The following is a 23,746-nucleotide window of genomic DNA, read 5'->3' as shown; positions in this document are numbered from 1 at the left end:
TTACACATACAAACATGTAAACGTATAAATGGGCATTTTATTTTTAAATTAGAAATTTTACAATAAAGTTTTACCAAATCTTTATTAAACACTAATTTTCGCGGTTAAAAGTAAACCGCGTTACTTTTCGCAGCAAACACTGAATACTTTCGCCGCACAAAAGCGTATGCTACTCTTCGTTGGGATAAATGAAACCATTCTACTTTTCAAAATCAAAATCAAGACATACGGCTTTTCGCCAAAATGTGCAAAGTGATAATTTTCGCAAAACAAATAATAGGTGCTACTTTTCGTAACGCATGCTAAGGTGTTTCTTCGAATACGCCCTTAATATTAATTAGTGTACATGCATGTGTACATATGCATCTAGAAATGTTTCAAATCAGACTCATACATTTGTTATAACATTTGAAATTTTTCGGAATTCTTCCGTGTTTTCTTTACAGAATTACAGGGTTCCTGAAACGCTACAGCCGTACCTGTGATCGTATATCCGTCGTATGCCTCGAAGCGCTACGTTCACGACGGCGTTAGCGTAGCGTTGACGCGAAGCATCGTGTCCGTCTGAATCTTCGAAGTAAATTGTTGTGTAAGTTCCGAATACACCGACAGCAGACGACACAACTCGCAGTGAAATAATCGTGCGGCGGCTGTGCGGTATTATAAACGCGAGAGAAACCAGAGCGATGAGGACGGTAATTCGAAAAGGGTGACGGCCGCGTTCGTTTAGTTTCGTTTTGTTCGCGGGCATGTAGTAGTAATACACAATACACAACACAGAGAGACGCAAGAAAGTGGGGGGGAAGTTCGGTGCCTCTGCGTTTTCGATACGCTTCCGAAAACAAGTTCGAATCGGGGGAAACTTGCGCACTCTCGTTGTTGACTGTCGTTGCTCCAGAATTTCTGTGTGACGTACCCCGTGCACTGACACACGCATTATGAACAAGCTTTCTCTACTTAAATGTTATGTCAGCATGCATACGATTGTTGTTCATCTGATCTGATTTTGTTATCTTTCGCGCGAATGGTGCGCTACACTGGGGATTTGTCGGACGAAGAGTAGGTAATGATCGCTTTCTTCTCCTTTTCTCCCCTCCCCTTTTACGTTTAATGCTGTTTTGCATATATAGCACTAAACAAATGTATTGCTATAATACAATTGTTGAAATAAAACTAATACTTGTAATACGTGTATATGCATATATATATATTTTCGATATTTGAAAATAAGAAACAATTGTTTAGACGTATATGTCATGTTTATATATACATGTGCATACATAGAATGATGTAGGCATGTATCCTCATAGTTCACACAACTGAAAAATAGTAGCAGGTTTAGCAGTTTAAATTGTAAAGGATTTAAAAAAATTTTCTCATTAATTTGCATGTGAGTTTGTATTGGATACTGCAGCTTGATAATTTGAAACATTTAATATTTGGCTTAACCTTTGTCAAGAATATTAATTTGTTTAAAATCTTTTTGTAACACTGCATTGAAGCGACAACTTAAACGATTAATTTTTGAATAACATATTCATGTTAGTGCTAATGTTTTTTCTTTTTATAAGAAAGGGAAAAAATCTTAATCCATATTAATAATTATTAAATAGTACAGGATATAACAGATGAAGTAGAAATAGAAATTTGATGAAGTAGTAGACAATTAAATTATTTTTTAATATAAAGTTAGCTTGTGCAATAATATGATGTATCCAAGAAATGAATGTAAATAAAACAGTAGCATTAAATTATTAGGTATATTTTTTATACCCAATAGATATAAAGAAATTAATGAGATATAAAGTAGGAGACCATAAACAACTCTAATACTGTTTCTTATACTAACAATAAAATAACGAATTATATTTATCTATTTACAAATTCATGTAGAAATTTAAATGGAACAGATAATGACTTTTCTTTGTTTTTAACTGATTGCATCTATTTAAAAATTTACTGTAAGATAAAAATTAATTATGCACATATTTTCAGTTTGAGTGTTCAAAATATTTTATATCTTTCATAAAATTTTGTAGCTAAAGATGATTAGATATAATTGTGATTTTTATATATTTTAGAGAAGTTTTATAGTAACGAAATGACAATGAGTAATGGAAACAGAATAAACTTGGACCAGATACACAGTGGTTTCATTGATATATCGGAAAATTATAAAAGTCAAGAATTTCTAGGTAGTTTATCTTTGGAAATTAAATCTTCGGATGATGTATTTCCATGGCTTATTAAATTCAATAAAATGATGTCTTCATGCGTAGGAAGTAGAAGTTCTCAGGTGTTAGAACACTTACTTTCTCTTTATATACAGTAAGTTAATCACTTTTTATTTAGAATTAAATTCTGTATAAGATTTTTTTCAATCATAATTAATTAATAAAAAATTTTATTTATGTTTAAAAAGCAAGTAAATTGTAATCGCCTGTTTCAGAAATATTGTAACCAGTATAAACACGCACTGTGGAAAAGCATTTGATACAATGAAATTAAAAAGTCATATAAGTAGTACCTTAACATTTTTTCATCTCTATTGGAATGATATTAAAGAGGTATTAAAAATAGGGTAATACTGTAACAGATGGTCGCATTCATCATTAGAAACAGTGTCAGAGGAAAAATCAGAGAATGCATCCATCCGCTGCAGTATTACTAGTAATTTATAAGTATATAAAATGTAAAAATAATTTAAAATGTAAATGTAAGAAGCTATAAAACATTTACTAATTAATTATTTTATAGTTTGTAGATGATTGTGATTCATACTTAAATGCAATGTCAGCATTGTTAAGTATATATGTAGACATGGAACTTAAGACTTTTAGAAATACTAAAGATTCTACTTCAATAGTTGCAAAACTATTTTCTGCATTGTGGATATACTTAAGTAAGTTGATATAAGTTGTAAGTAATAAAAAACATGTTACTTGTCAGTATTTTGTGGGATCTACTGATAATTAGTGATATTGATACTTTATAATTTTTATCATTGTACAATAAAAACATTATTTCAATCCTGTAAATAAGATATATGAAAATTGTGTAGCATTTAATATATAGATATAACATAAATGCTTTTTAGTTGTAAATAAATAGTACTTTTATGTAATATTAAATTTTATTTCAGATAATTCAGAGAAGCATATCTTCAGAGTACTACTTAAACTTAAACATAGTACTAAAAGATCTATCAAAATATGTGAACCTATAATCATGTACGTAAACAATTAATTTTTTTATTAGAAACAATTAATTTGGATGAAGAATTTGTTCCATAAAAAATTTCATATTGCTATTTTATTATGTTAGGAAAAGTTTTAAGTGTTTGAAAAGAAATCTGAAAGAAACATGGACAGATATAGAATATGTCAGATATTTGCTTATGTTAAAAATCTGGAAAAGATCAAAGGAAAATGTTGAAGAAATGAAAGAAGTGAATAAGATGGCTTTAACGATCCTAGGTCCACAATTACCAAAAATGCGTGATGACTTATTAAAGATTATACCAAAACCTCCTATAGGACATGAGAACGAAACACTTTGGTTACTACAACCAAACGTATTTGATTTAAAAACAGCATGCAGTAATTTTTTAGCATTTGAAGACTCATTATCTATTCAGTTGAAGAATTCTCCCTTAATAAAAAATTCTGAATCTAATAACTTTCAACGATCGCAGGTAATCTTCTACCAGTAGTTATGATATATTAATGGACAATCTTATGTTTAATACATTTAATTTTTCATATTTTTAGATTATTTCATCATGCAATATAAATGCTATGCAGGAATGTAACATGAATTTTGAATTGAATAAAAGTAAAACAAATAAGTGTTTCCAAAATATTATAGACTACAATAAATCTGTTGATCAAACTTTTTCTATGAAGAGAAGAAATAAATTCAAAAAAGTTAAAAAACCATCAAAACTGAAATCTGGAGAAATTATATTAATTGATTTAACTGAAGAAAACGAATCGTTTGAATTAGATGAAGACCAGAAGAAGAAAAAGAAATGTAAAAGGAAATTAGAGTGGTTAAAAATGATGAAGAAAAAATATAATGTACAAAAGCCGATTGTCGAGTTAAAATATAGGAATGAGGTGGAAATTGCAGATGTCCACAGCACAGAGAATTTTGAAAAGTCTGTGGTCAAAAACCACTTAGAATATTTACCAATTTCAGACAATAAAGTTAGTGAAAGTACAGAAAGCTATACATTAGAGAAACAAGAATTGTTCCAAAATGATATTCATACGAGTTCTCAATGCGCGCATAATTACATTCATAATAAAAAAAATAAAGAATTAAAATGCGCGTTTCAACATAATCAGTGTGATATCTGTACTTTACTGCTAAAACAGAATGATATACAACATAACAGGATATTATCTTTACTAAAATTTTTAAATGCTGTAGGACAGAATATTAAAGAACCAAAAGCCATATTGAATCTATTTAGAGAAAATAGAGAGCAAAATATGTCTTCTGAACATACATTTTTATGTAAGAGTACTACAAATGAATCTACAGAGATAAATATTCAGGAAGAAACATTTTCTCAGCCAAACAGTTCCATACAGTCAAACGAGTGCCAAGATAGAATTATAAACACACAATGCATAAAACAAGAATTACCAACAAGTACAGATTGTAATGTGACAATAACCGATGACCTTTACTATCAAAATGAGTCGGTTTGTGTACAAAATGATTGCCGTTCGCATGACTTTAGATCGTTGAGCGCTTGTTCGCAAATTTCAGAAACTGTAAAACAGAAACTTTGTGATATTCACGAATGCATGTGTTCTATGAAGAAAGTTGAAGTGAAACCTTTCATCTGTCATAATTACAATATAGTTAATACAGCGAAAAGCGAAAATACACTGCAAGCTGTAGTCAATGACAATGTCGCTAACAAGAAATCGTCAATTTGTGATAAAAATATCATTTGCATGCTAAGTGATTTGGATAAATGTATGGATGTTCTGAATCGTATCAGTGAACATATTATGACTGTACACGCGGAGAAACAACGATTAGAATGTTTAGACAAAGCTGATGTATGTGCCGTTTCAACTACAGTTACTAGGGATCAGAGTGCAAAATCGTCAATGGGTTCATCGCAAAATACCAATCTAATGAGTTCGGAAAAATTAAATAAACTGCTAGAGTTGCATGGAATAAAAGAAATGTTAAATGTGTGTAATTGTAAAGATTCTCACAGGTGGGATAATCAAGGAACTAATACAATGTTAAGTGAACTGAAATGTGAGTCAACAAGCTGTAAAAATTGTACGGTTTCAATGTCTCAACCAAAAGACACACATTTTCGTGAAAAGAATCATTTTACCTTCTCTGGGAATAAATTGTCGGATGAGTTTGTTTATAGTCACATAAAATCTGAATTTGAGCAGCTTGTGAAAGGAGAAAATATTGGAATATTTGAAACTATAATGGATCAATCGGAAATAGTAAATGAATGTAAGTCTTCTGTAATAGCAAATAATGAAACACTTGTCGGTGAATATTTTCCATATGATATAAAAACTGCTGAGTCTCTTAATGAAAATGTACACTCTGAAACTATGTCACAAAGCCCGTTACAAAAAAATGATATAACGAAAACACAATCTGTGGAGGAATTTGAAAGCATTGATATTTTAGACAGTATTCTAAATGGTCATATAACTATGGGAGATAAACAAGAGATTTTAGAAGAGTCACAATCTTCGTTAATGTCGCCTATTAGCTACGATAACTCGAATAATATGAACTGCATCACCGAATTTTTTTTGCAAACTGAAGACACATATTCAAAAGACAAGGAAGATAAATATACCATGTCAGATACAAAATATTCTGTAACACCATTACCTGAAAATAGTCTTGGAATTACTGGAATACTAAATTCGCTACTGGACATTGAATTAACAAATATGAATTCCCTACCAAACGATTTTATGTACTCTAACGTGCAAACAGTTAATCCACGATTAATTAAAAAAAGCCCTAAAAAAGAAAACTTATCTAAAATCATTAATTCGCACTCTCAAGAAATGATTACAACTGAAAGAAGTAATGAGGAAAATATGTTACCACAGAACAGAAATGTATCTTTTTCGGATCAGTCAATTACTTCGATCGTTTCAGATAATAAATCATCTGATCTAAAGGAATCATTCCCTATATGCAGTCTTTCTAGTCCTGTTGATAAACTTAATATTGATACTGTATTTGAAAAATGTTACATTTATCAGAAGGAGGATGTTACTAATCAAGTCCAACCTCTTGCCAATACATTAAATACTGTTTTGCGTGAAACGTGTATTTCCAATGATATTCCATCAAATGTATTAGCAAATTCTGAAAGTCGACAAGATGAGTTTTCATCATCGCATAAGCATGTTTGCGTGGAACTTGGATCAAATCCTCTTTTGATAAAGGAACTCCCAGGATGTGTATCATTGTCTTCCACTGAGTTAGTACCACCTAATAATGTCATAGATTCACTGTGTGAGGATTTGGAATATGGACATTTTTGGGAAAAAAGAAATGTTCAAGAGAATGTGCAACACAGCCGGAAAGAAAAACAAAATCATCTCCAAGAAAGGATAAAAAAAGAGAAAAAAGAAGAAGAAGAAGATGGAGTAGAAGAAGAAGAAGAAGAAGAAGAAGAAGAAGAAGAAGAAGAAGAAGAAGAAGAAGTAGAAGAAGAAGAAGAAGTAGAAGAAGAAGAAGAAGAAGAAGAAGAAGAAGAAGAAGAAGATGAAGAAGAAGAAGAAGAAGAAGAAGGAGAAGAATTGATTTTATCTGTTGTTCAACCCAATCAAGATGAATTGAACTTAAGATGTTTGCAATTTAATGTTATTAATCCCATGAGTCATCAGGATGTTCAAAGCACGCGCAAAGCGTCATTATCTCCATTTAAAAAGTCGTATCATCAGAAATCACCACAGGCTGTATATGCACCTAGAAACGTATATAAGCAATTGAAATTGAAAATAAACAATTGTGTAGGTATTCAACAACCAAAGAACATGTTATCACGGAAAAAACAAATCTTATTAAATTATCATGGGGACTCTACGATAAACGCTATCTTCAAGGAAGATTCCAACCTGGAAGATTTTCAATGCACCATGGAAGATGACAACTGGGAAGATTCAATTATATTTAAATGTATGGAAAAACAGCATCTACCAAGAAACAAAACTCATTTCAAATTCTCTAAAAAGGATATGAAAATTGATACAGACGTTACCGAAGTAAATGTTCCAACAGATAAATGTGTAACTGAAACTTCAAATAATATTTTCATTAAGTCTGGTATTAAATGGACATTGCGAAATATAAATGCACAATCATCGAGATATGTTAAAAACGAAATAGTTGCATTGGTAGATGAAGAAACACCTTTGAAGAAGAAGAAATTGACTTCTAAGTACTCCCCAAATGTAGAAACAACTACTACTGTTTGTTCTGAAAGTCAAAAAGGAATACAAAAAAAACATTATGCTGCTGTAAAGAAAGGTAAATTTATTTTGATTGTGCCTACTTTTCTCTCTTTCAAATGTAAATTAGTATTATTCTAAAGTTTTTTATTATATTATATTATTTAAATTCAAAAGTATGATTTACTTTTTTACGTAAACGAGAAGCTTCACGAGAAGCTTAATATAATACATACAAGCAAATTATCAATAATTTCAAATATCTCCATAGAAGATTAATTAAGGCACATCATCAAATAGATCATATCACATCAACTGGAAGATACTATTTCATTATTTTAAGTGCCTTATAACTATTTTATACTTGCAGTTTAAGACTGATATTTATATTTAAAAATTATAATGCTACTAACATTCAAATAAGTCAAAAATTGGCAATATGGTATTCATTTATAGAAATGTTGGACTGTAAGTAAACATCCTTTTAGTAGATATATGCTTACCTCAAAGTTGTTATTTGTAACTCCGTGCAAGACTTAAAAATTATCACATGCATATGGTTGCATAATATTAAATCTATTTACTTGCTAAAGTCCATAGAAGTATATTAGTATCAGAAGATAAGAGTATAGTCTGGAAATGTCAAAGTTTATTATACATTGTGATTATCCTAATGTGCAAGTGTTAAATATCTCTGTAGACGACATAAAACTCATTCGTGCACCAACATTACATTAACAATATTATTAAAAATGAAATGAGAAATAAGTTTACAACTAAAAGTGCAATTGTAATAAAAATGAAGAATACACATTATTTTGTACAATACAAAAAGAAAATAATGTTACGTAAAACGATAAGTAACAAATCTGAGGTAAACAATTTGTCTGTCCTATGACATAGTGCGTCACTGTTCAAAATGATATTCTGTATGTATTCAATACAGTTTTGAGAGAAATTATATTACTGTCCTGAAAAATATATCTAATCAGGTAAGTTCACTTTAAAATAATTTTACAGTAGAAAGATATAAAATGTATAAAATTTGAAAATGAAATATGAAAAATATAATGTTCTTTAAATAGTTTCAATAGGAAAGGTTTCTCTTCTTTGAAATTTATGACGACATATTTCAATTCATACATGTTCTTCTTTAATATGAAATTATTATTTTAAAATATAACATACTGTTTGTAAATTAAAGAATAAAACTTTTTTGCAGGTTTAATATATACAAATGGAAGGAAAAATATGATACGTGAGTAAACTTGAAACATGTACAATGTTTCTAAAATAAGGTTTATGCACTTGTTAACGAGTGTTTTAACTTATGAGTAAGTGTTTTAAATGTATTTGCGAATAAATATGTATAAAGTTTTCTGAACTTTATACAAGTGAGAGTTACTGCAAAGGAAACATTGTGTAAATGTATATGCAGATTTTTCATTGTAAGATGAATTTTTAATTTTCAAAGATGTCAAGAATTGTTACTAGTATAGCGATATGTGTGATAAACTTTTAAATCTGTACTGCTTACAGATAGTGACATTTGTGCAAAAAGCCATATATACTCCGAATCTCTTATGTACAATACTGTTTTATACGATAAATTCTGACTACATAAACGATTATGATAATTACTTACAATTTTATAATCATGAAATTTGATTTCGTATTTTTATCGTGGTTACAAAATAGGATTTGCAGAATTGTAATGTATCCATTCCATCTTTATGAGTTCTACTATTTCTAACATAAATTTGATATAAAATCTGCAATCATGATCATGCTTTCATTGCTGATATCGTGATTATGAAACTTATTTTTCAATTTCCATAAACGTTCATTGTGTATATTTATATATAAAATGAATTTTAAAAGAGAGAAATATTTATACTAAATATTACTTATTCTATTTCATATATATATTACAATTTAGTATGTTTTAATATGTTTGAAAGTATTATTTTTTATAGTCATGAATTAAAATGTAGATCAGAGATTTTTGTATAAACATATAATTAATATTAATTTATTTGAAATTTAGGAGCACATAATAATATGTGGGCTTGATTAAAATTGAAAATGGAACTGTCTTTGCAGCTGTACTATAAATTATACTTAAAAGTATTAATATGTTCTTTGATAATGTATTACTTCCAAAGAATGTTTAATGAACAGGTTATTGCTCTTGCAAAAATACTCTATTTTCAGTGCAAAGTTATTGTAAATAAGCATAACTACTTAAGAAGTTTATTTTCTAGAGTACAATTTTTGAACAGGAAGTATAATTACCTAGATGCTATATACTTGATTGTTTTAAATGTTTCAAATCCTTTTTAAAATTATCATTTAAAAACTGTATATAGATGTAAATAACAGAAGTAATGATTTTGAATATAAAGTTTATAAATTGAACATAAGGTTAAAAATTAAAACACGTAAACGATCTCGTCACAATTTTCCTTAATTATATTCTTACTCTTTAGTTATAGTTGTTATTTTGTCTGATTATTAATAGATTTCAAATAGTGCAAATTACAAGAATAACTAAACAAATTTTTAAGCATCCGAATTTTTTTTTGTAATTTTATACAGAAGGCTGTACTTTATTATTCATATTTATTTTAGACTGAATACAATACATATTTTTAAAGAATAATGTATGTTAAAACCATTGCAAAATAGTTTTTTAAAATTAATTTTAATTGCATGACAAAGCGGAGAAAGTGCATTAAACTGCCAAGTATTATGCAAATAGTCTGAGGGTTTAAGTTTTTAATTAGTATATGAAATAATTACCATTTGATAATGTTAACTTCAAGTATTATATTTTAGGCTTTGCTCAAAAAGTATTACTTATTATATATTCAGAAAATACAATATTATTTGTGAAAACACAGACAGTTTAGAAATTATTTTTAAAATGAAATAAATTATTAGAATTTTATGGATAATTATTTATAGAAAGGAGTAGTACTGTATTGTTTGTTCAAATTCACTTTATATGGTGAGATTACAAAAAATTAAAAAATTTTATCTGATGACATTGAAAAAGTAATCTTTCATTCTGTTTGAAATAATTACTATTTTTACAGCGTACCTTATAAACTCTTAACTTCATTTTGTAAGTAATGAGAAAAGAGTAATAATGACAAGAAAAGAAAAAAGTATTATGTTTTTGTGAAATGTTAATAGCTGAAACTATGAAACTGTGCACTAATTTTTCAAAAACATAAAAGTAAAACAAATAATATAGAAAAATTTATACTACTAATGGAATTGTTCTTCTGTTCTCTTAAACAGACATTATTCAATCTTTTAATCATTTTTTTCGGCAAATATATTTATAGAAACAATAATTGTAAAATAAATATTATTTTCAGTTTAATAATCAAATATAAAATAGTGCATAATTTCACACTGATGCTAAAACTAAAATAATTTAATTTTTAGCGCTTAAAAAAACGATTAGTCGAACATGTGTACCTTACGTTTGTAAATACTATTTAAGTGGACTAAATACTGCTATTTTTAATTATTAATGGTATTCAACTAAGATTTCCGTAATGTTGATAATTTCATTAATAATTTTAACTTTGATAGTACTGAACTACATTCATGTAACATTCCACTCAATTAACGTATTACTTATAAATATAATTTATTCATAAACTTAATTATTGTATGGATTAAAGTATAACTTATTTATTCAGTCTATTATTTTTTTACTATGATTGAGAAGTAACAAAGTGATCTAGATCGTGAATGTTCTTTAAGATTTAATATGTTGTCAAAAATAGACAGTATTAACTTGAAATTGAACCAGGAAAAGGTTATTCACCTATAATTCGTATAGAAGCGTATTAAACACTATTTTGCATTCTGGCATCAGCGAACAATGACAGAAGTATAATGAAATGAATAGTCATTTGTATTTTGTAGAAAACTATATTCTCGTTAAAGCATTTATGAACTGGATTTAAAAAAGATTGTAACAGTATAAAAATTGCTTGTTTAAAAAAAAACATGCATTAAAAAGTCATTAGATGTAAATGTTGCATAGAATACGATTTATTTATGTTGCACAAAGGAAAATTTATTTATGAACCATCACTTATTTTAAGTGGATATATATAGAGTTTTGACAAGTACATTGTACAAAAATCTGTTTCTCTCTTGACGTATTTTTTAAACATTATATTACTAGGAAGTTGTATGGTGAAATATTATACAAAAAATTTACAACACATTTTATCTCACAGAAATAATGTATTAATGTCTGAGCTTACTATCACCAAAAAGAACTGTGTTATATTTCATTATTTTTATGTTGTATATGCAAATAGCATCTTAATTAACAAAAACAGACTTGAATACTAATAGTTCATAATTACGATAATGTAAGTTTCTTCGTTTGAAAGAAAAAACAACAGAAAAATTTTTTAAATAATTAAATACAGTATTGCTTTATCATAAAAGTGTATCTTTCATATATGAATTTTTTTATTGTATTACCTAAAAATTAATCATTGAACATTCCCGAGCTACTATTTATACAGAAAAGTACTATAACTAATATAATATTATTAAGGTAGTATGTAAAATATAGAAAAACGGGTGTTTCATAAATTATAAAACTATCTCCGAAAGTAAGTTAACACTTTCATTAAATTGTTCTAAAAGATTAAAACAAGCAATTGATTACAATTTTAATATAAACATGTAAATGAGTTGGAGGATGTTGAACATATATTATTGTATAGAGCAGTAAATATAAGTCCGAAATTTTCAATGATAATAGACACCATGTTTGAAACGCTGTTAACTTACTTTCTACTCAAATTATATTCCCCTTTTCATAATGTTATGCATTCATTATATGTACAAATTGTTTAAAACGATTTTGTGATAATAAAAATTTCCATACTGTAATTAACCGATAATATTCCGAATGAAATAATGCATTAGAGAAACTTTTAATTCGGTCAATTACTTAGTAAAATATCCGTATATGTATATTTAAGTTATTGAACTCGTTTTACTATATCAAATATTTATAGAATTGTACAACCAAAGCGCTTAAAAATGTATGTTCAAGTATAGTTAAGAAATGGTACAGTTTGAAACATATTTTACCTGAATCAAATAACTTCGTAGCCATTAATTTTCCAAAGATTGAGATATGTAAATACGAAATTAACAGCATAATATGAGTTTATATACAAATGAAGTATGTGCCATTATATTTAAATAACCATCTGTGAAAAAGAAGAATGTAGATACTACTACTCATATTACCATTTTGTATACATTAAATACCAGTCAAAAGGTTCATAATTTTACATAATCTTTATAACTTCCATAAAATGCGATGCTACATTGGATAACTCATAATATAAAATGAGACTGAACAAAAGAATAAAATTCTTCTTTTTAAAAAAACTGTAGCTGTATAGTTTTTCTCTTTCCTCCAATACATTAAATATTGAACATTTCAACTGACGTTTAAAAATGTTCAATTTGATAAAATTATGTAGAATCATGCAATATTATTTTAGAATATTGTTTACCTTTTCAAGTATATTTTAAGAAAATAATACCTTATTACGTTATTAGTGTCTTGTCTATAAATTGTTATTAAGTTATTTTAATGTGCATGAATATAAATACATTTACAGTTATTATACATAAAATGTTATATATGTATTTACATATCATTAAATCTAAAATTAAAATTTCTTTAGAGCTTATAGTTTTACTTTCTTTTATACAAGTCTAGTTAAATATAAAAAAAATATAAATATTTTAATGTATACACATAAAATATAATTATATAATTTCTATATTTTTATCGAACAAAAGTAGTGTGTAATACTATTAAATTATACTATGTAAAAAGCATGGAAAATTCTATTAAAGAGGAAAAAACTGATTAATAGTAAAGGATCCAAGTATATTTTTATGAACATGTAAAATAAGTATATTAAAAATACATTTTACATAATATATTGAATCATACAATCAGGTATTATTATAAATCAAATAAAAATGTCGTAGAGCTATGTTTTCACATATTCAAACTGAAAACGATTAAATATAAAAATTATATATTAAAAAGGGCATGAAAAAAATATTGGAATAATTACCCTGTTAGAAATGACTATGTCTAATCCTATCGTAAACGTAAAATATTTACGCTGGGGATGTAAACTCGAGGTAAATATGTTTGCATGTTAATATCAGTTTTTTCAATAAATCCAATCTGTGCATCAGACGATGCATATAGTTTACAAACATAGGTAAATACATAGGTTTATTCGTCATTATGACAAAAACATTTTACACATACACAGTACTCAATTTTTTTTCATGAACATGAATGAATGGAATAACAGACATAATATTATTACATTGAATTAAAAATTTCAGATATCAGACTTTTCTTAACGAATATACAGTATAGTTTTGTTCATGAACCATTCTATACCTGTTCTACAAAAACACATGGAATTATTTAGCAATTTTTTGATCATTGACAATGTTAAAATAAAAATTGATTTATGTCAAACTTAAAACTATCAGACTTGTTTTCTTGAAAATTAATAAATAATTTCTTAATGTATATAATAAGTTTTTTTCTAACCAAGCGCGAGATTTAAAACTATCAACAGGTTTTATAATTGAAAAAAATGTACTATTTATACGAAAATGAGATTCGCCACGAAGTAATATAATTTCTTTATGACCCTTTTTTGATACTTACTATGCCATGTGAAAACAATATGTATTTCATTGTGTTTACAGTGACATATTAAGTTAAACAGTCCTTTTTTGTACAACAAAATATAGTTATGTATAACTGATGTTGAATATGGTTAAACATTAGTTTAATGTTAGTTAATAATCACAGACGTAATATCATATACAGGAATATGGCACTAAAAATATGTAAATGGTGTTATATTTTATGACTAAACCATAACAATTATATTTAAATCAGGATACTACTTTACAGGCAATATTATTGAATTCAGTATTATTTACTATTTAAAAATGTGTCTACTTACAAGAATGATTGCAGTGAATAAAAATTAAGTCATTGATTTCCTTGAGCAGTAGCTCTAATTTTTAGTTTACGATTACTTCACAAAGATTTAAAAAAGATTTCACCTATCCTTCTTTCGCTTAGAATTTGTACAGTGAGGCATATTCCATTTCCACGATTGGAAAAAAATAAGTGAATAATTTTTAAAAATATATGTCTAACTTTTGAAGCATAAATTATGCGAAGGCGCTATAAATTCGGGTGTCGTATCAAATGACTTTTCTTGGGACGAAGCTCTATCGTTTTGATATCTATACAATCTAAAGTAGGTACTTTAATTCTACATAATATTTAACTTTAATCTGAAGTTCTTTACTGTATATTATTTCGCCGTATTTTTTCTTCTGTCAAAGTTTCCATTTAAATTAAAAACCAATGACTAGTCACACTACCTGCATTTTGATATTTATATGTGTATTTATAACAATTGGTACTGTTATATGTAAAGAGATATATTATATAAAATTGAAAGTAGTTGGTGTTTCTTGTTACTTCTGCTGTTGTATAGCGATTCAATTACTCTTATGTGATTTGGCAAGTTATTGACACCACATTCTCCTGAGTTAAATGCTCTTCTGAAGTATTCAAAGGTGAGGAAATAATTAACCTGTAATGTAAAATATTGTTAATAAAATTGATAAAGACACTCCTTATACATTTTAGGCTACAATATATAACATATATGTATAGGTAATTGATACTATTTGAAATAAGTCAATTTATAACTCCTGAAAATATGTTTGCAGAAATAAATCTTAAGACAATTATTTGTTTTAAAATTAATTTCTAAACTGATTTGACTCACAAAAGTTATATATGCAATTACTTATGAACAAACTAATATTAATTGAAAATTATGTCAACCTTTTAGATTTTACTTATACATTTTTTGTCAATAAATTAAATTTTATTTTTGTATACGTCTATTAATATAATTCAAATTATTTTATCCTATTTGTTTGTAAATTTATGATATATTCTTGTCCTAAACATTGACTTATATGAATGCGTCCTAAACATATAATTTTATGTTAAATATTTACATAAGTGTTACCATTTTTTAACTTAACAAAAAGTTATTATTAAGTTAAAGTTTTTATTTCATCATCTTTATATTCAAAGAGTGAATTACCTTACCTTAAGTATGAGAGTAACGTAATAACTTCAGTGTGCAATTATTCTTACTTTCTATGTACGTAAGTATGTACAAAATTATTTTTTATGTTATGATATATGTAAAAAAAAATTTAACAGTTTTATGAAACATGATAAGTTGTTTAGTTTAAATAAAAGTAGCTGTGACTAAACTTAAGTACTACTAATAGAAATAGAACAAAATTGTATGTAATACTGTGTAGTTCTATATAGAATACACTATGAAGAGTAAAGACTTGTCTATCCCTTTTTGCATTTATCTCACTATAACTAACAAAATATTTGTCATATCTTCCATGTCGAGATTCTGTAATTTTTCGGCAAATTTTCACTGGTTAATCTTCGGATGTTGTGCTGGATATAAGTATCCAGTATTTTCAAAAAACAATTTACTTCATCTATATTATTATTTACACTTTATACAATGCCACAATTTTACAGGGTAATGTATACTTCTTCGTCTATGTTCAAAGCACTCCCTACGTTAATGAATCTTCGTAATGAAGAGGTATTGATCATCGACTAGTCTTTTTACGTTTGCGTTTCGACTCACCGGACGGATTCCATTCTGGATCAACATCGGTGTAAGAATAATTAACTTTAGGAACGTTTCTTTTTGAGCTTCTTGTTTGTCGTAGAGGCGACTGTGTTTTCTTAATTTTTTTTAATGTTTCTTCTTCCTGTTCTATAGACTGAGTACTCATTCTTTTCAATGGCATTCCATTCAATATATTAATTTCTTTCCGTTGCGCTGGTGTTTTAAATGATCTTTGAAGGCAAGTCTCTTGATACACTGCATTAGACTGATCATTAGTTGATCGAAATTGACGTTCCAGCTTTCTCATGCTTTCCTTTGCGTGATTCTGATGTGTACCAGACACGTGTAAGTCTTTATAGTAATCCCTCCGCACTAAATTTGAATTGCAATATCCATCATGATGATCTTTCTTCCCTGGAGACAATTCGTACTCAGATTTAACCATTTGAACAGACCGTTTTTGAGTATTATCCAATGCTTCCAAAGCTGCTATCGACATCATGGGTACAGCCGGATAATTGTCTACCTTTTCGGCCTTAATTGCCATTTCTGTGTATGCCATGGCATGCGCTTTTAATCTCTTTTTCAAAGGTAACATATTATCGGAGTCCTTTTTAAACACCTTCTCTGGATCGCGCTGCACCTCTAGCTTGTCTAATTGGCTACTTTGGGGCAGACTTTTCTCTATTTTACAGAACAATTGATCGTCGTACAATTTGTTCATAACCACTTCGCTTTTCGTTCTGTCATGTTCCTGGACGGTGGAATTTTGCACCGACGAATGCGTCGGCAGAAAATACGAACTACTTTCAATGCAAGATACGTGAGTGTCCGTGGCTGGATGAATGCATTGTCTATAACGTGTGACGATATCGTATGTACAGTTCAGACACGAACAATGCGATCGCCCGCATGGACTACTCGATTTCGCATGCGAATGAAGCGAACTATTGGTGTTGATTTGTAAACCACATGACACTGAGCTGCAATGATTATGACATGACACACACAAGTCTGCACTACTAGCGCAGTTTCCGTAAATAGGTGGCAAAGTTGTTGGATGAGTTACAGGAATATGTAATTGAGAACTATCCACTTCGTGAGGATGCGAATGAATACTGTTACACCCTGAAATTGCACAATGATTGGATATACTTAACTCCTGCTTAATATTTTGTCTCAATGATAAACTTGATTTGGAAGATTTTAATTTGTCCAGTGATTTGCTGGTTATGTTCACGTCTTGATACATTGATGAATTAACAGAAATCATATCTGTAGCTACTTTCTTAGTATACAACTTGCTATCCGAGAAACTGTTTTCTTCTAGTTCCACCTTAATTCCTCGCCCCATTGAACACTTGCTCTCCTGATACTGTAGTTCTTTGTTATACGCAGTTAGTTCTAAGTTATATGACACATGATCTACCGAAGTAATTGCTTCAAATGAACCACATTCTTCTGTAGATGATATCCAATTCTTGTCCTTCAGTCTGCTAATGTCTTCGTCATTGTGATCCTTCGAGTTCTCTACTGCTTTATTTATAATATACAAATTGCTGTTTGGCGACTTCTGTAGCAATACCACAGTCTCTCCATTCAGTATAACATTAGTATTTTCTTTTGTGGTTTGTATGTTGTTTTCCACAGGTGCTAAATTATTATACAATCCTCTGTTAGCATTCTCAGTCTCTGTGTCATTCGACGTCACTTCTACATGAAAAGCTACCTTGTTTAATGAGTCTTCAGGATAAACGCCCACAATTCTGTTAATGATCTCTGTAGATGGATTTTCAAGTAACTGAGAGACAAGATTTGATGAATCATTTTCAGTTTCATCATTGGTGATCTGACTGCAGCAGGTGTACCTCAAAGAAGCATAATCTTTCACCTTGATTTGGTCACACTTCATTTCAGTTTCTGGCTTCAAATGTGGTATGTGTTGTGAAACACTGGCTAACAGAGAAAGACCATCGATATTGTCTTGCAGATTAGGGTCTTGAACAACATATTCATTCTGAACAGTGCCACACATTTGTTTATCTTCCACTTTTCTGTATAACTTGTTAGACTCCTTTTTTGGTGTTATTTCCAATGATAAATCGGAATCACTAGGAACATCTGTCTTATCAAGACTATGATCATACTTGTCATTTGTTACACTTTTTATGGACTCGCTAAAACTTGTATTTGGGCATGTTATGTTAACTTTATTAGAAATATCTTTCTTATCCGTAGAATAAGATCCGAAAATAGATTCTCTGATATTAACGACACTTGTTTTATCTTCTCTTATACACTTCACTTCATTGTAATCACAAATTTCTAATGCTGTTTGTTCACAAAACTCCTCCTTTTTCATATAGCCCACTTCATTTGTACATTTTGGTGATTTTATTTCAGTTTGCAATTCAAATTTACCTTGTATACTTGAATTCTGTGTGGATGCTGGTAGTGACTCCTGTTGTTCATTATCTTGTAAGAAACCTTCTGCAAGAAAGTTTTTAGAAACGTCTTCTATCACTTCGGTACAAATCATTTCACGTTTATCGGTTTCTTGAGGTGCAAACAATTCTTCACTTTGTCCTTCGGAATTAATCGTATTATAGAAAAAGTTAGGCGTACAAGTTTGTTCAATTGCAGTTTTATTTTTCGAGGCGGTTTCTGCCATTATTATTGACGATATTACCCTTTCAGTTACTCTATCATTATTTATATTAAGATTAGAACAATTAGAATTAACAGCATTATCTTTGGGATTGTACCGAGTACATATCGCAGTACTATTTACACTTGGGCATTCTGTTCCTAAATCACAGACTATTTTGAAACTTTCAGCTCTTTCATGTGTATCAGGCTCTGAGAAAATGTTTGTTTCCATCAATCGCTTGATCACAGTTTGTTCGTTATTTCTATCGTTTTCCTTCTCATTACTTTCGGTTTTTGAGATTATGCAATCATTCATGTAATTATCATTGACAGTGGAATTCAATGTTTTTTGTGTTGAAAAATTACTCTCATTTTGGAGTAATGGCATTGGGCAAGACGTCTGAACATTTGTTTTCTTAGAATCAATTTCAATGTGAGTTGATTTTTTCACATTTTCTGTATAATCTATTAATTTATTCTCAATTTCTAATTTACTCTCAGTATTTTTAGTATCCACTGTCCAACAAGTACTTAAATTATGTCTTAAACTGGCATCTTCTGATGTATGTATTAATTGTGATATATCTTCCAACTGGCGATTGACTGGTCTTGAACTGTTGGATGAATGTGTGTCATCAATATTCTCTTCTTTGCTTTTCTTCTGATCTCTTGTTTTATGTGATGCTTTTGCAATCTTCAGGTCGATTCTCTTTTTAGCCTCCTCCAACCATGGTAGTTTTCTAGATTTTCTTCTTTTTATGCATTTTTCAAATACTGTATCACTAGTCAAATCTATAATTACAATTTCATTGGACTTTTTACAATTCCTGCGCAAACGATTTTTATTCAATTTAATTGTTTTAGGGATAGTAAGCTTTGTAGAAATATTATTCGAAAAAGTTTCTAAACATTTAAAACTACTTTGTTCTTCCAAATTTATAGATTTAAAAGTTTTTAGCAAAGAAATAGATTCATTATGCTTATTCTTATCTACTATAATTGAATTTACATTACTTTCTATATACTCTGTATCTTTACAAGCACTATCTTCCGGCTAAAAATAAATATAAAGTTGATTAATTTTGTCATTATAAAATAATATTACATTCACGAAGGTAATATAAATATCATTAACCTTTGTAAAATGCACTGCAATAAAAACATTAATAAAATGTAATAACACTATTAATTTTAACACAATGAAATTTTTTACAAAATATATACTTCATTTTTGTCATTAACAGAAATATCAGTTTGCGTAAAGATCTGCAGTTTAATAAGAAGTTTATTTGAAGCAAATTTGAGAAAGAAATAGGAAAATAAATAAGTAAATACCGTTTGTGAATTAACTCTACTGGACGAATCAATGGAAGTTGCAGGTCCGTCCTTCTGGCATATACCTCCTTCCTTTTCTTTGCAATATTGTACAAAGAGTTCACAATGTCTTTTAATGTCAAATTTATGCTGTAACAGAGTTTTCGTAGAATTTGATTGACTCTTTGGCACTTTTGGCAATACATCTTCTAATGTACATGGTGAGAATGTAGATGGCACTGGCCCCAGAGATACAATCGCAGCAGCCGTTATCCGATTTCTTACAGCTACATCTTCATTTATTTTTCTCCATAAACGATAAACAAGAAAATAACGAAGATACATAGTACTTGATTCTGGATGCATAGGAATATTTTTCATAATTTTCCTAAGAAAAATATCATATATAATAAAATAAATATAATTTCAAGAAAAATATTTAAATATAGATAATTTTAATAGCAAAAAAGGTAAATTGATAAAAAAGGACAAATAGTACATGTAATGTGAACTAGAAAATAAGTTTTATTGATTATATACATATTTCATTACTTACGTTATTATTGGATCTAAAATATGATGATAATTACGACACATGAATTGTATTTTCATTAATGTATCGAGTAAATATTGCGTGGAATGTTCTGTAAGAAATATGTTCTGTTAAAAATAGAATTAGCTTCTGTGTATATACACAGTATTACATACATAAATAAGTTAATTACACTATAATTATATACAGCCAATCATACCTAGATAAACGTAAAGACAAGAAGTGAGCCTTGCGCTAATTTTCTCATGTTCCTCTTTACTTTTTCTTGATGCTTTCAGTTCCATGTCTATGTACAATGCTAATAAATCTGACATATTATTTAAATAAATAGATCTATTGCAATCCTAAAAGGTGAAGTTTCATTATTAAATAGAGAAGTAACAGCTTTCAAATTTGGAAAAGAATTTTGCTTACCTCAGAAACCTCACGATATATGTACATAAATAACAGTAGAGTCTCACTAATAGAATCCTTTAATTTTGCAGCTCTTAAAGGCCTTGTATAACATTCATTTACACTAATACTTACATTTCTGTAAAAAAATTTCATACTAAAGTAACTTAGTAATTTAATACTGATGTAAATTATTTGTCCAATAATAAACAAAATTTTCATTCACATTACGATAGTACTTACTATTATATAATGGATTTATATTTTAATTATAAAACGTAAAAAATGTGACTTTACTTTTATAAAAGATAATTCTAGCGTCTTAGCTAAGCTATACATTTATTCCAAACAAAATCAAGAAAAAATTACAAAAGAAAATTTATTTATTAGTCTATACAGAGATAGCGAACATTATTCAGAGTAATTTACCATGAATTATTGTAAGTTTTAAAGGTAAAGAGTAAATAATTTTATGTATAATTATTACTGATTATAATTATCATTTGATAATATTAAATTTTCAACTGATACTGTATATTAAATATTGTATAAAACTAATGTCATAATATTCTATCATTCAATAATGATAATTTTAAATATAGTTGTAGCTGGAATTTCTAAGAATACAAAATCTTCTTAACAATTATACCAGTTCCCAAATAAAATGTTACTGGTGAACTAAAAATTCAATAATTAAAATAAACGTATAATATTATAAATGTTACCTTGCATAAAATTCCATAAGTTTTGTTAATGATGTCATACTTTTCTCTGCATGTATACATCTGCACATTTTTCTAAATTCTAACATCCAAGGAAATAAGTCAGCAATTAATGATTTTGACTCGTCATTGTTTAATTTGAGCTTCCCATCAATATGAACCATTTCCTTTTTGGTATCTATATAATGACAAATGTCTTTTTATTTTAAATATATTTCTATGAAAATAATGACAGTTCACATTTTTGTATAATTGTAAAATATTACATTAGATGTAATTTATAATATGTTATTTAAGTCAGAAAGCAAGGTTGAAATACATTTTTTTAATTTATATGTAGTAATACAATTTTTTAAAAATAATAGCATCATATTAGTGGTAAAAAGTATAAATGTACTACTCAAAAATACAATTTATGCAAAGGTCCTCAACTTTGGGTCACATTCTTTAATAAAAATAGCACTTAAGGGTATCAGAAATTGATGAAATGCAATGTGATAAATAAATATCACCTGTCACAAAAAATTAATATATTATAATTATTACTATAAATCAGTCTGATCGCATTTCTATCATGTAATTCTTATTTTTGTACACTGATTTCGTCTTGTTGATCTTATCAAATAAATCTCACTTCGTACACTTTTGTCGTGGTTTCATACGAAGCAATTAGTATATTAAACACTTCAAATTTTGACTATCTACAGTTTTTATTTGATACGTACAGAATTTCATTAAAACTAACGAAGGATAAATGTAGTGATTGATAAATTAAACTCGCGTCGATCGGCTGAAATTTGTTACCAAATAAATTAACCCTCGGAATGGCGAACCATTAAACAGTGACGCGGGAGGTCAACTACTTCAATCTTCGTAAAATATATTTAGAAATTATTCTTTTTATTAAAATTATATTTTATTATACCATTAATGGAATATTTCCAACGATATGAATACAAACTATTTATTCAAAAAGAAGTTAATAAATTTTCAAAAAATATTTTTCTTTAACCATTATCTGTAATATTTAACACAAGAAAAAAGAAAAAGAATGAGATTTATTACCCTCAGCAGAATGAAATACTTTGTGCAATTGATTATTTGACTATACGTAAACAAATATGTAAAAGACAAATCAAAAGTAACCCGGCATCGAGTGGATGAGGGTTAAAGTACCAGCCTCGTGAAGAGGAGACGCTCGTAGGGGTAGGAAGGTGACTTTTCACGGAGAATTTGCGTTAAAAACGCATCATATATCGTTTGAGAAGTCTGTTTTACATTTTTACGGGTTCGGTTGGCATTAGCTAAATGTCAATGCTAATAAATGTAACAAGAAATCGATCGAACGCGGGTTGAGGAAGCTGTGCGAGATGGCTAGCGTGGTTCTACTCCGACATATTCGTAAACAGTCGAACTAATGTTAAGGGAAAACATATAAACGCGAGATTTGATCACGTACCTTGTGTTAGAGCATTTTCGCTCTGCATATAATTTCTTCGTTCCTCGAGGACACGATTCATTTTGGTCGGATTTACAATGAATTATTACGTATTACGTACAAACGTTTTTCCCTGGTGTAGCGTACTTCATATTAAGAGACCGATGAACAGACTATCGCGACCGCGTCTCACTACATACTGCGATCTTTCGTCAACGGCCATATTGACAATGGGGTTTGATGCAGCCGCCGCGAGAGCGCGTCCCTACTGTTACCAAGCTCTTCCATATCAGGGGTGAGAGTGTACCTATATCGTACTATTAAAGATATTCTACGTTTCCCATTTGGCCACTAATTTGTACAGAAGTTAATATTGGATATTATATTTGATACTTAAGAATTTATCG

At 28.6% G+C, this 23,746-nt stretch overlaps 2 protein-coding genes across 9 annotated transcripts; one reads left to right on the top strand and one right to left on the bottom strand.

Moving 5' to 3' along the window:
• The first annotated feature begins 505 nt into the window (after window positions 1-505).
• On the top strand, window positions 506-15,497 carry LOC116426620 (uncharacterized). Of its 6 annotated transcripts, XR_012999136.1 has the most exons (9): window positions 506-1,063; window positions 2,082-2,195; window positions 2,280-2,328; window positions 2,450-2,567; window positions 2,758-2,902; window positions 3,143-3,230; window positions 3,325-3,694; window positions 3,771-8,461; window positions 8,692-15,497. XR_012999136.1 is itself a non-coding variant. In XM_076369893.1 (8 exons), exons 2-8 carry the CDS (start codon window positions 2,102-2,104, stop codon window positions 8,733-8,735), a joined length of 4,770 nt encoding a protein of 1,589 aa, XP_076226008.1. In that variant the 5' UTR covers window positions 507-1,063; window positions 2,082-2,101; the 3' UTR covers window positions 8,736-15,497. The 6 variants fall into 6 exon arrangements, 1 of the variants encoding a protein (XP_076226008.1); XR_012999134.1 differs by having other exon boundaries at window positions 506-695; window positions 2,082-2,328; XR_012999133.1 differs by having other exon boundaries at window positions 506-1,059; window positions 2,082-2,328.
• LOC116426560 (uncharacterized) lies at window positions 15,037-23,560 on the bottom strand. 3 transcript variants are annotated; one of them, XR_012999137.1, is made up of 8 exons: window positions 23,361-23,560; window positions 21,905-22,079; window positions 21,201-21,318; window positions 20,986-21,130; window positions 20,790-20,877; window positions 20,255-20,621; window positions 15,715-19,973; window positions 15,037-15,184 (listed from the first exon to the last, which is right to left on the bottom strand). XR_012999137.1 is itself a non-coding variant. In XM_076369895.1 (8 exons), exons 1-8 carry the CDS (start codon window positions 23,419-23,421, stop codon window positions 15,180-15,182), a joined length of 4,647 nt encoding a protein of 1,548 aa, XP_076226010.1. In that variant the 5' UTR covers window positions 23,422-23,560; the 3' UTR covers window positions 15,058-15,179. The 3 variants fall into 3 exon arrangements, 1 of the variants encoding a protein (XP_076226010.1); XR_012999138.1 differs by lacking the exon at window positions 23,361-23,560 and adding an exon at window positions 22,627-22,753; XM_076369895.1 differs by having other exon boundaries at window positions 15,058-15,184; window positions 16,286-19,973.
• Between the last annotated feature and the right edge of the window lie 186 nt (window positions 23,561-23,746).

The sequence above is a fragment of the Nomia melanderi genome, chromosome 8 (genome assembly GCF_051020985.1).
Source record: "Nomia melanderi isolate GNS246 chromosome 8, iyNomMela1, whole genome shotgun sequence".
NCBI classification, from domain to species: Eukaryota; Metazoa; Arthropoda; class Insecta; order Hymenoptera; family Halictidae; genus Nomia; species Nomia melanderi.
This window is presented reverse-complemented; position numbering and strand designations above follow the sequence as displayed.